The 11,234-nt window shown below is 48.6% G+C and overlaps 1 protein-coding gene across 2 annotated transcripts in view; it reads left to right on the plus strand.

The window, feature by feature from the left end:
- The window catches only part of Rabx4 (RAS oncogene family member RabX4), a 124,047-nt gene extending 119,797 nt beyond the window's left edge, over positions 1–4,250 (plus strand). For both annotated transcript variants that reach the window (XM_077706622.1, XM_077706623.1), the window contains exon 7: positions 2,669–4,250. In XM_077706622.1, coding sequence (XP_077562748.1) covers positions 2,669–2,767 — 99 coding nt within the window. In that variant the 3' untranslated portion in view covers positions 2,768–4,250. The remainder of the gene's footprint in view (positions 1–2,668) is intronic.
- Positions 4,251–11,234: the final 6,984 nt, after the last annotated feature.

Below are 11,234 nucleotides of genomic sequence, written 5' to 3' on the forward strand. Positions count from 1 at the left end.
CTTCTTCGTATACTGAAGGTGTGTCCCCGTGGTTGGGAGAAATCAAAGAAGGGGTGGAAGGTAGGGATAGGAGAAAGAAGAGGAGGGGTGTGAGCAGAATTTCTCAGATAATTGTGGCGAAGCAGGGCGCAAGAGCATACCTAGGTAACTTTTCCCCTCTCATTTAGGATGCCCTGCCGCTGTCTGTGTCGTGTTCTGTTGAGGTTGCTTTGGATATATTGCTAGCGCCTCAAATGACATTTGTAATACTCTCACAGAATAGTTTATAGAACAGATGCTTTAGAGTATTAATACACTAATGCACCTGTTTTTTTTCCCGACACCCAATATTTTGCGTGCGTTCTTCCCTGCACCGCGACCTTCCCAGTCGAAAAATACAACAAAATTGGCCGCGTATCTGCTCCTTTCGTTGCAAATGTCGTCCAAAGACGATAGTCTTTATCGGCTATTGCGAAGTAAATGCCTCCCTTCGCTTTGCCGCTCACCTCTCATGTTGTTCCTCTTGCGTCGCGCTCCTCCCAAGGTAAAGACGCCAAAGGTTTGCTTAAATCATTTCAAATTTCCCGCGTTCCACTGCTCCAAACCGGGTGTCTCGATGCGAACGCTGCTGTACGGCGGAGACGCGCGTTAATCGAGGCGCCCTACTTCAACGTTTATAGAACCGCGTTTCCCTACTCCACGTGCGTTGCAAGCAGAACGTGGAACCTATCTAGTGGAACCTTGCGTAACTGTTGCCGGTTGATTTCTTAAAATGGCGCAAGAAGCTATAGTGGCGCGGGCGACAGTAGGCGACGGCGAAGTGAATTCTTTTTCTGCAGTTGATGAAGTATTTAATTTCGCAAAAGCAAGCATGTTTGATTTTTTTATAAAGGAACACTGCAAATATCACTTCTGTATTGATTTGCTGTCTCATATTTGCGTAATGTCTTGTTCTTCTTCAACAATGTTGACAAGTATGAACCTTACACCGGACATAGACGGGTAGATTTAGCTGTGACTATATAAGACTAATGGGCAGGCATTGTTTTGCTTTGGCCGGGTGGCTGAATCGAGTCACAGACAGACAGACGGACAGACATACAGACATACAGACAGACCAAAATTTCTGGGTTTAAGGAGCCCAAGAAAGACTATCGTCTTTAAAAATCTCTGTCGAACAACAGAAATTTCTGTTGTACAAAAGGAATATCTGCCGTAGAACAGGGATCTCTGTTGGGACTACAGGATGGCCTGTCGTGCGATAGGAATATCTGTAGTAGAACTACAGCATATCTGTCGCACGACAGACATTTCTGTTGTACGAACGACCGAATGTGGCGTTCCCTTACAGGATCACCCTGTCGTATTTTCTGTTGTCTTTTTCGACTGGGTTGTGAGAAACAGCCCCTGCGGAGGCGTGATATATCGCGGGAAAATTGTTCGAGGTTTGGACAGATTCTGGTGTACACGAGGCGCGCAAGGTGACTTCACATTGCCAGGCATATACAACGACACCTTTCTATTGCGCCTGCTTCGAAGGAGCAACTGCTCAACCACTAAACCATGCCTGACTGCTCTGTCCAGTACCACGACGCGTGGGTGCGTGAGGCCACAGCGCCTGGTATACAGCTTGCCCTTAAAGAAGCCATGTGGCAGCATAATGCGGTGGTATAGATCGTGAAAGCGCAACTCCTATGTTTGCAGCAAAGCTCGCGATCGGTATTGCGGATATGAGCGAGAAGTCTGCGACCTTGGAGACAACACGCGTACAAGCACCGCTGGTTTCAGAGCGGTCCGGCCGAACCTAATAACTTCGGGCAACAGCAATTACCGGTCAAAGACAGGGCGGGACGGCGAAGCCTTGATCGCTTTGCTTCGATGCCGGCCGGCGCGGCTCGATCAGTGCCGACAGTCTCCTGAGTTGTTTTACTATTGCGTGCAAGGCTCGCATACCCGGGCGAGTACTGCGAGTGAAACCGGGTACATGTGTCGCCGTGACGGCTATTACGGAAACGGGGTGGGGAGGCGTGTCGTTGGCGGAGGGGCGTTGTGCAGGCCTGGGGGATGTGGATTGTCCCCTTGCAGCTCGGAAGGCAGTGCTCTGTCTTTGTCATGGCATGCGCGCTGACGAGTTTCGCGTTCGAAATGCCGCGTAGCAAGCACCTTTCCAACACGGTTGTAAGAAACTTGCACTTCGAAAGAACAAATACAGCGCTTGTAAACGAGGAAAGAGACGGTGACAAGACGAGTGCAGACCAACTAGCCAGAACCCGAGTCTTATAACGTCAAAGAGCCTGGAGAAACCGTAGGATTTTGTTTTCGTGCATTCTCCTTAGCATCAATGCTAGGAGCTCGCATCTTTGGTCTTTTATAAGCATGCTTCCTTTCGTTACTGTGCTTATTTACTTGGGGCTCGGCAAGGAATTTAACGCTGTACGCTTGTTGAACTTTTGTTCAAGCTTGCCACTGCACCACACATTGGGTTTTCTGGGTTTTTGTGTCTTCAATGTATTTGTTGTTTATTGTATTCATCTTGGTTTCTACTAACCACTTTCTTTTCTTTTCTATATTTATTTTGTTTTCCTTACTTTTCTCCTCTTTTCTTGTCTTTTCTTGCAACCCTTCGGGATGCCGCCTCAAACCGTCAGACGAATTTACGCACGTGCACTGAATCCGGCCTCTCTCGCAGCCCGGCAAGTTCGACGACAGCGACAGGCTGCAGTGGGAGAAGGCGGACCTGAACCAGAACAAGCAGTCGCCGCCCGCGCAGTACCGCTGCAACTGCTGAGAGCCGCTTCTCTCTCCGTTCTGTGCGCGCACTGTTCTTCTTCGCTTCCACCGACAACGTAATTTATTTACGCCGACGCCGCCTGCTGCGTTCGGCCTGCCCGGCACGGACCTCGGACGGATGTGCGCCGGAGTCGCCACGCTTCGAGCCAGCCTCGCAGCCCGAGCTTAACCACACGCTGCGGGCCGATGATGTTCGCGGAGGACCGTCTCGGTTTTCGCACGCTGCACCAGCTGCCCGCGAGTTGATGCTGGGAGAGAGAGAGAGAGAGCTTCGGACACTCTGTACACTTAACGCGCATCTGTGTTCGTCTTTCGCGTTCGCTGGGCCGAACACGCACAGACGTTTAGTGGGGTCGATTTGTGGCTCTCGTTACGTCGTGGTGTGGGTCGGGTGGAAGGTTTGTTCAAGCCTCGGTAGTTTCGAGCGTCTGATTCGGAGTTACAATACATCGAGCAAAAATGATCTGCGAACGTTCTCCGAAACAAGATATGTTCGCGGTTTGCTCCACAGCGTTAAAAAAGGCGAAAAAAAAAAAAAAGCCGTGTTGCTGCTTACCTAGGGAAAGTTACGGCCATTAATTTACCAGACAGAGGGAGGCCCTTAGGGCTTAATTGGACCCTTGTGGCTACATGTCTTACTCGGCATGTGATGCCGCTATTGAACCAATCGGACAAGATTGTATTTGGGTACGTGAGATGTTGGGATATCCAACTCACTTATGTAACTCAGGTTGCTTACTGCGACAGTGTGCGCGGTAAAATGTGCATAGACGCTAGCCTGCGGTGAACGTAGTGCGTTATGTCAACACTCGCCCCAATCAGCTCTGGTTGATCGGTAAAAGGTACTGCTTTTGCCACGCTTCTTTCCCTGTGAGTGAAAATTCGAGGCCACGAGACTTACACAAACGTGGACTCGGCTGCGTGACAGCACACGGGAACACCATGTATTCGAATTCCGTACAACGCAAGCACGTTCTTGCTTTCGAACGCCCGAGGTAACGGGGCGAAATACGATCTCTTCCGCCTAAGCAACGGCTCTTGCAATGAGTGCGCGGAGGCAAGTCGCATGTCTGACGAATCTGCACTGGGCCTTGTTCAACCGCATGTAGCCGTTCGACAGCGTACGAACGGACGTGCGAGTGATTAAATGGAACCGCGCAAAAAATGATACAATCCGGAAGGAGTTGGAAATTTATTTGTAGTCCATTTCGGGGTTTAGTTTTAGTCGGAAGATCGGACTGAGTAAATCTTGTGACTGTATGCAGATGCAACCCTAGCATCGTGCTCAGCATAATTTTTATCGACGAAGCACACAGTAGACGTAGAAGTTTGGCAAACGCTAACGTTTTCTGTGAGGTTTATTTATGGCGTGTATGCCAACCACTGCGTTGGTCGGCGCAATGAACGAATGCAGCAAAAATGCGCAAAAAAAAGCAAAAAAAAAAAACGAGACAGTCGTTTGCTTTACACGGCGGCAGCTGCACGTAAGAGAAAGTAGCGCACAGCTTCGAAATTTCTCAAACGAAACAACTCCCCCACGACATCGCAAAATAGTTGTTGAAGCGTTATGGAGACGCAATGTGGCCCGTTTCTGCCACGGCTTTGACAATATGTGTACTGTGTACTCTGTTACTCGATCTTTCAGTGTGGAACTATTCTTGTACAAAGCGTGATACTCGTACCGTGTACCGACAACAACCGATGTGTTTTCGAAACTGCGAGTCTGTGTTGTGAGCCCGCTGTGACACGCAGCGCAGATCGAGTTGCTCGGTCTGCGGGCACGACGACAACACCCGAGTCGTGCCGCTTGCTTGAGGGCGCGGAAGTCTGTAAATATGCATTCCGGTTTGTCGCAGTGTCTGCGAGGTTTGTTGTTTGAATGAAGTTGTACCTGTGCTCCGCAAGCACGTGCATTGCTTTTTAACAACGCAGTGTCTGTAGTGCCGCCCGACGGTATTCGTATTTTTAAGAGCGAATGCTCTTTATAAGCGACCCCAAACCATCCACCGCCGGCGGCGGCGGCGGCGTCGGCGTCGGCGGCGTTGGCGTCCGCAGTGCTGTTTAAAGAAAAAACAGCATCCGGCGCCAGGTTTCGATCCGAGGACTTTGCGGGCCGCAGCGCGACGCGCTACCGACCAAGCCACAGACGCGACGGTGATATCAGTGTTAGACGCGCCTTATATCTTTAACGCATTCAAACTACGTCGTCAGCGGCGTGCGTTGGCGACTCAGCGGCGTTATAGCGGCTTGATAACTGCGTGGTGTACACGTGATACTACAAACCCGATGGAAGAGATGGAAGAGAAGGCGGCGAGGGGGTGGGCTGCGGGGGCCGAGCGCAAGCGCCGCAAGCGGGCCGACAACCGTGCATTCGCACTTTCACATTCTCCCCCTCGGGGAAATGCGGGGGAATTTTCGTGCTGTGTTTTTTAGGCTGGGTTAGCACGGGTCGGACCGCGCGCATTTTGCCGCGCCGCATCGGAAACCGCACCGCTCGGACGCATATGTGTCTGCGGTTTTAGCTCCTGTTTTTCCGAAGGGTCGCAACTTCATTCCTAGTGTGGTTAGCTTCAGTTATAATGTAGGTGGCTTAGGTTAGTTTTGGGTATTTTAAATGATTACTTTCTGTACGTTAGCTTAGGCTAGTAGGCTACGTTGGGTTAGGTGAGGGAGAGCGAGGTGTACCAGGTGCGGCGTTTCGCAAGAAAACGCCGGTGGACGTCACTTTAGCGGAGGACTAAAGAACCGTCGGACGGCACTTTTCACACAGCGTTTTAACAAAGCGGCAGGCAGTTGAGCGGGACAAAAAGAAAAAAAAAAGCTGTAGTAATTCCGAAAGTATCTCTTGTAATAATGCAGCTTTATATAGACGTTTGACATGTTCAATTTGCACAATAGCGGGTAAAGTGGCGCTGCGCCTTTTCAACTCTGATATATCCGCCACCGAGCTACGTGTGGATGAAGGTGAAGAAGAGAGGCAGAGAGTAGGTGCTGACGTGGTTTTACATTAAAGGAGTACTGACACGAAATTTTTATGTTACGTGTTTTTCGCTGCTATGCATGCCTACCAGCCCACTAATCATAGAATAACAGATTAGACGGTCGAGCGCAGCGTAAACATTCATTTACGACGTCGTTTATTCGTGCCAGTTTCGGTTTCGACAAAAAAACGCCGAGCGGCCGCCATGACAGCATGTATGACATGGCGTCACCATTCTTGCCGTATCGCTGCCTCTCTGGAAGCGCGCGCGAGCGAGCGCACGCGCGCGCCCAGACCGGCCGAGGTCTTCGCCGTCCCCACAGGCCTGGGCAGCATGACGTCAGTCCCAAAACCATGACGTGTACACACGCCCGAGCAGCGCGCGCCAACCACAGCCAGCGCGTCGGCTTCGTCACGGGAGCTCCGACGTCGGCAGTTTGGGGCACATAGCAGATGATGTCACGTCGGCCCGCTCTGGGCTTTCTCGTGCGGGCGAAGATTAAAATGGATTTTAAATATGTTTCGCTGAACGGTTGCTGTTGAAACTTGCTGGGAGATATCTCCTGATAAAAAGGAAGCGTTTTACATAGTTATCTCAGCTTTGAAATTTCGTGTCAGTACTCCTTTAAACAAGTTTGTACGTCTGAAAGGGGTCATTCCTGTACACGTTGTTCGCTAGATTAGAGAGTCGTTTTATTGCTTGAGAACCAACCGATAGAGAAACATGCGAGCTTAGTCAAGCATGATAGGCAAAGCTTAGGGTGTACCGCAACTGAACACAGCTTTGAGAAGAAAAAGGAAGAGCCTGGGTGTTCATGGCGTGAGTACCGTGTAACATTTTCTTGAAAAGACAGATTCGAAAATTTAGCGGTTTACCTTTAGCACTGTGCCGTGTTTTCCGTCTCGATCTCTATGGCAGCGCAATTTCGCCCCTTGCTATCAGAAGCACAATAAAAAGGGAGAACATAACCTATGCATTGTGCTGGACGACGTGAAGACGCCCTCTTGTTTTTTTTTTTTTTTTTTTTTTTTGTGAGTGTGCGTGTTTACCTGCCTCGGTTTCTGTACTTACTGCGATTAGCCCGTGTGTTATACATCGAGTTGAACTTCAAGCTGACGATCGGCTCAATAAACTCTTGCTGGAGTCAATAAACACGTTCTTGTCCCATCATTTCTGTTTAAAGCAGGGAACGCAGGGCTCGGTCACCTTCAACAAGAGTGGTAACGGTGCGTACTTTTCGAATTTACGAATCTCGTGATTCCAGGCACCCTATTCCCATTCTCCCGTCGTTGCTCAGAAAAAAAAAAGATAAAGCATTAACTTCCCCTCTCCACATTCACTTCAGAATTTGCAGTTTGTGAATAGATATACAAAACGCAAAAAAAAAATATAAACAAACAGTTGGAGGATGTACGGTATGTGCCTCGATGGCATCAAGACCTTCCAGTAGTCGTTCTCAGAAGAAAAATGTCATCCCGCCCTGCGAAAAAAGATGTCCAGCGCAGATGTTGTAAGAGAGAGAGAGAGAGAGAGAGAGAGAGAGAATCTTTAATGAAGCCCAGCGAGGTTAGCCGAGCCGTCGCGCTGGCTTGCTACGCTAGATGGTAGAAGAAAAAGGGAAAGGAAGAAAAAAAATGAAACTATACAAATGAAAAGACGTCATTTGATTCGCCCAAAGCAACTGTCGTAAACTACTACACATATACTGATAGGGGAGGATATGGCATGTTTCTCGTGTTTGTGGGCTTGTCGCTTGCACTCGGCTTCTCTGGCGGCAAATGCTGGGTCCTGACTCATGCGCTCGGCGTGTTGGGCGAGAACTGCTGGGTCCGTACGCATGCCCTAGGTCTAGAATGACGTCAAAGCCCCCCCCCCCCCCCCCCCCGCTTTTTTGAGAGCAGCTTTAAACCTAACCTTTACTAGAACACATAGGGGGTTCCCATTGTTCACCGGCGCCTTATCATCCATCGTGGGGTTTCGATGCTTGTTTTGTGGTTGTTTTTTTTCTTTGCACGAATACTCAGCTCTATGCTGTATATGCCTGATTAGCCTGACGCATGCGCTCGGCGTCTTGGGGGAGAACTGCTGGGTTCTGCCTGGACTCTTCGTTTACGACATGAAATTTTTCGACCAACGAGAGGCTAACAGCTTCGCTGTAAAAGCTTTCGAGGCAGAGCACGCGAAACACAAAGTCAAGATTTCAAGCTTCTTTAGCATAACTGCGCATCCCTACACGTCGCGATGGCCAATATGTACTGCCAATCAATTTTAATTTCTCGGTTGGTTCTTCACAACATTCCACGAGAAGCCCATAGAAACTACTAGGATTTCGCCTTGAAACATTGTAAGCATACTTAGGTGCTCGAGGACTTTTTTTTTTTTTTCGGTCCAATAAAAAAAATTGCCTCTTCCTTCTCGGTCAGTGTATTTCGTCAAGAATGAGGACAAAGACACTGGGCAACGATTACGGCAGACCAAAGAATCGGTTTCGGTATGGCTCCCAGCAAAAGGTGCACCCCCACTGCACTTGCGCACAGTTGCACTGAGACAACTTTATTTGAAAACACTTCTCCCGGTAAAGTACTATAAAAAGTTACTTCTCACTTCCTTCATCTTCCTGGCACGATTCAGTGACTTCAGCGGTGACGACATGTTCATGGGGCAGGTATTTAACGATTTCAAAAGGTATGTATAAATGAGAAAAAAAAAAATGGCTGAATAAAAACTGGTCCCCAACCCGCTCTGCGAAAGTGGATGCCCAGCAAAGCTGTTGTAAACCCCTACAAATGGTGATGGAGGAGGGCATGAAATGTTTGTCGTCGTCTCGGCGGGCTTGACGGTTGCGCGCGGCTAGTGTCACTATGTAAGGGTACAAAGTATCAGCACTCTTTTCTCCTATTGTTCCGTGTCCTCGCCATGATCACTGGTCAGTTCGCTTTGCGTGACGTTTGTTTACACCATGGGACGGTTCATGGGCGCCACCATGCATTTTGTTGTTTATGCGTCTTAGTCGGTCAACTCTAGTAGGCTTAGCTTGTCCTGTCTGCTGTGCGGCTGCACGCGACGCGTCGTTCCGAATACGAATCAAAGATAACGCGTGCAACAGCATTTCAGCAACAGAAGTGTGTCCAAGGATGCGGCAAATGCTGGGTCCTGCCTAACCTGACGCATGCGCTCGCCGTCTTGGGCAAAAACTGCTCTATTTAGTGACGCTAGTCCTGCCTATAGCCTTCAAAGATAATGTGCAAACATAATCTTTACCAGGAACAAATGGTTGGGAGGGGGGGTGGGGGGATTCCACTGTTCACAGACGCCTTATCATCCATAATGCCGTTTCGATGCTCGTTTTGTGGTTTCCTTAAACGAATTAATTCTGAGCTCTATACTGTATGCCTGATTATCCTGACGCATGCGCTCGACGTCTTAGGCCGTGGCGTTTTTTCCCTCGGAGGTCGTTTTTGCCCATGACGACGATCCTGTTGGAGGTAGAGGTATACAGCGGTGCTGTAAAAACGAAATCGGGGACAAGCAGGAAGCTGTTCAAGCTTTGAATTAGGAATAACATGGCATCAGTAGCGGATGACGTTACAAAAAAAAAATTGTGGACGATAACGCGATGGTGGCGCGACAAAACCGCTGCGGCGTAATGTGCCAATTTTCTATTGCGGCTTAATAGTGAAAATGATGTTGCCGCTGTTTACCAGCACAGGTACTAAACTCCATGACACGGGCTTTGCCTCCTTTGTAAATCGTTATCTGCAACGCACATTACAGACAGCATCAAAAAATTGTCTCCCACTGAGGCAGTCTGATGGCGCAGCCTCTTAAAGTCTGCATTTCTGTGTCTAACCTCGCAATCGTGGTCTCTGGTGGAAGCGTAGCTGAAATGTAGGCACACGACACTGTATACCTGTTACAGAACGCCGCATTACCTTAGCGTGATCGTCCTCAAAATGTTCGGACCGGGGTTATGTGATGGAGCGCGTTCGAATTGCATAAATCTTTAGTCCCGTCGGAGTACCTATGTGTTGTCGGAATGTTCTGTCAACGAACAACCTTACGGTCAAGCTTTCTCTTGAAGTCTCACTTAAACCTTCTCTGCTATGTTAGCTGTCTCACAACTTTCAAATTTGCTTCTCTAACCGTCATGTACCGCTGCTTCCTATCCCCATACCTGCCAAATTCACCGGGAGGACATTAGGGATATCGGATCGGGGGGAGGAAGAGGGGGGGCTTCAGGGAGAAAAAAATTAGTAAGAGAATGGAATAATTTACATGCAATTTTAATTTAGTTACAACAGAGCAGGGACTGAAGTGTTTCGTCCAAACTGCTAACAAGCTACACCACTGGTCAGGTGCTAAATCATAGATGTGGCTAACGCCGCCCTTTTCAGGAAGTTCTGGGAATACTGTCGAGCGTAACAACAATGTTCGCTCCCGCGACACTTCGACACAAGAATGTGACTGAGGGTTGTTTCAGACATGGATGCTCGGAACTGGGGGCAATTTTTCTTTACTGTGCTGAACTGCCTCTCGCATTCAGCATTTCCGTGGTACTGACCAGTTCTCTTCACTGAAAACGATGTCAATTGGTGCAGGATTGGATTGGATTTTGAGGCAGCTCAAGCGCAATGTGAATAGACTGGGAGAAAGGTTTGGGCGAACACGGGTGCGTGTTCGGGAGATTTGCGTTTCGGTCGTACAATCGCACAAAACTATCAAAATTCGGGAGTCTCCCGGACAATTTGGAAAACTGGCAGGTATGGTTCACTACGTTGGGGGAACACGGCGACCACAATTGATACGATCAATCACCCGCGTCGACGAAGACGGCAATGACCAATAGGCAATGCTGTAGTCTCTGCGGGAGGATAGGGTTTTCCCAACGTGCCTCAATATTAAAAAAAAAAAAAAACTCGTGTGAGGTCAGTGAGCGTGGAAGTTCTATAATTTGGGGTGGCTCTGGATCCTAGTATTTCTTTGGGTTGCATTGAGATGACCAGCGAAACGTATACGCACTTGTTCCTGATAACCTAATGAAATAAATATCCGCCGCGTAATGAAAAAGAAAAAAAATATCAGATAGTGGAACTTTCCATCAGCCCGTATTCCACCCTCGTAATTTTTTTGTGTGTTTGAGATATGCGAGTACAGCATTTTTGCAGCATTCGCAGTTGAAACGATATTTAAAAAAAACTCACGTACTGCACTCCCCTTAAGGAATATAAAATGAACAAACAACGAAATAAATAAAATGCCAATAAACGATGCGACAACCGCCAACTTTTGCGCCGGACTACTAAATAATGGGTTCGTATTCCCGGCTGTGGCGGTTACATTTTTGGTGGAGACAACAAAAAACCACAACACTAATTCCGTGTGAGATTTTGGTGCAATTCAAGCTCGCAAGGTTGTAAGAATAATCCGCAGCCCTACACTACGCGCGCATTTATAGCCCTTTGCAGCACCTACCCGTAACACCGC

The sequence above is a fragment of the Haemaphysalis longicornis genome, unplaced genomic scaffold (assembly GCF_048455015.1).
Source record: "Haemaphysalis longicornis isolate Haplotype H1 unplaced genomic scaffold, Haemaphysalis longicornis Haplotype H1 scaffold_4, whole genome shotgun sequence".
In the NCBI taxonomy this organism is placed as follows: domain Eukaryota; kingdom Metazoa; phylum Arthropoda; class Arachnida; order Ixodida; family Ixodidae; genus Haemaphysalis; species Haemaphysalis longicornis.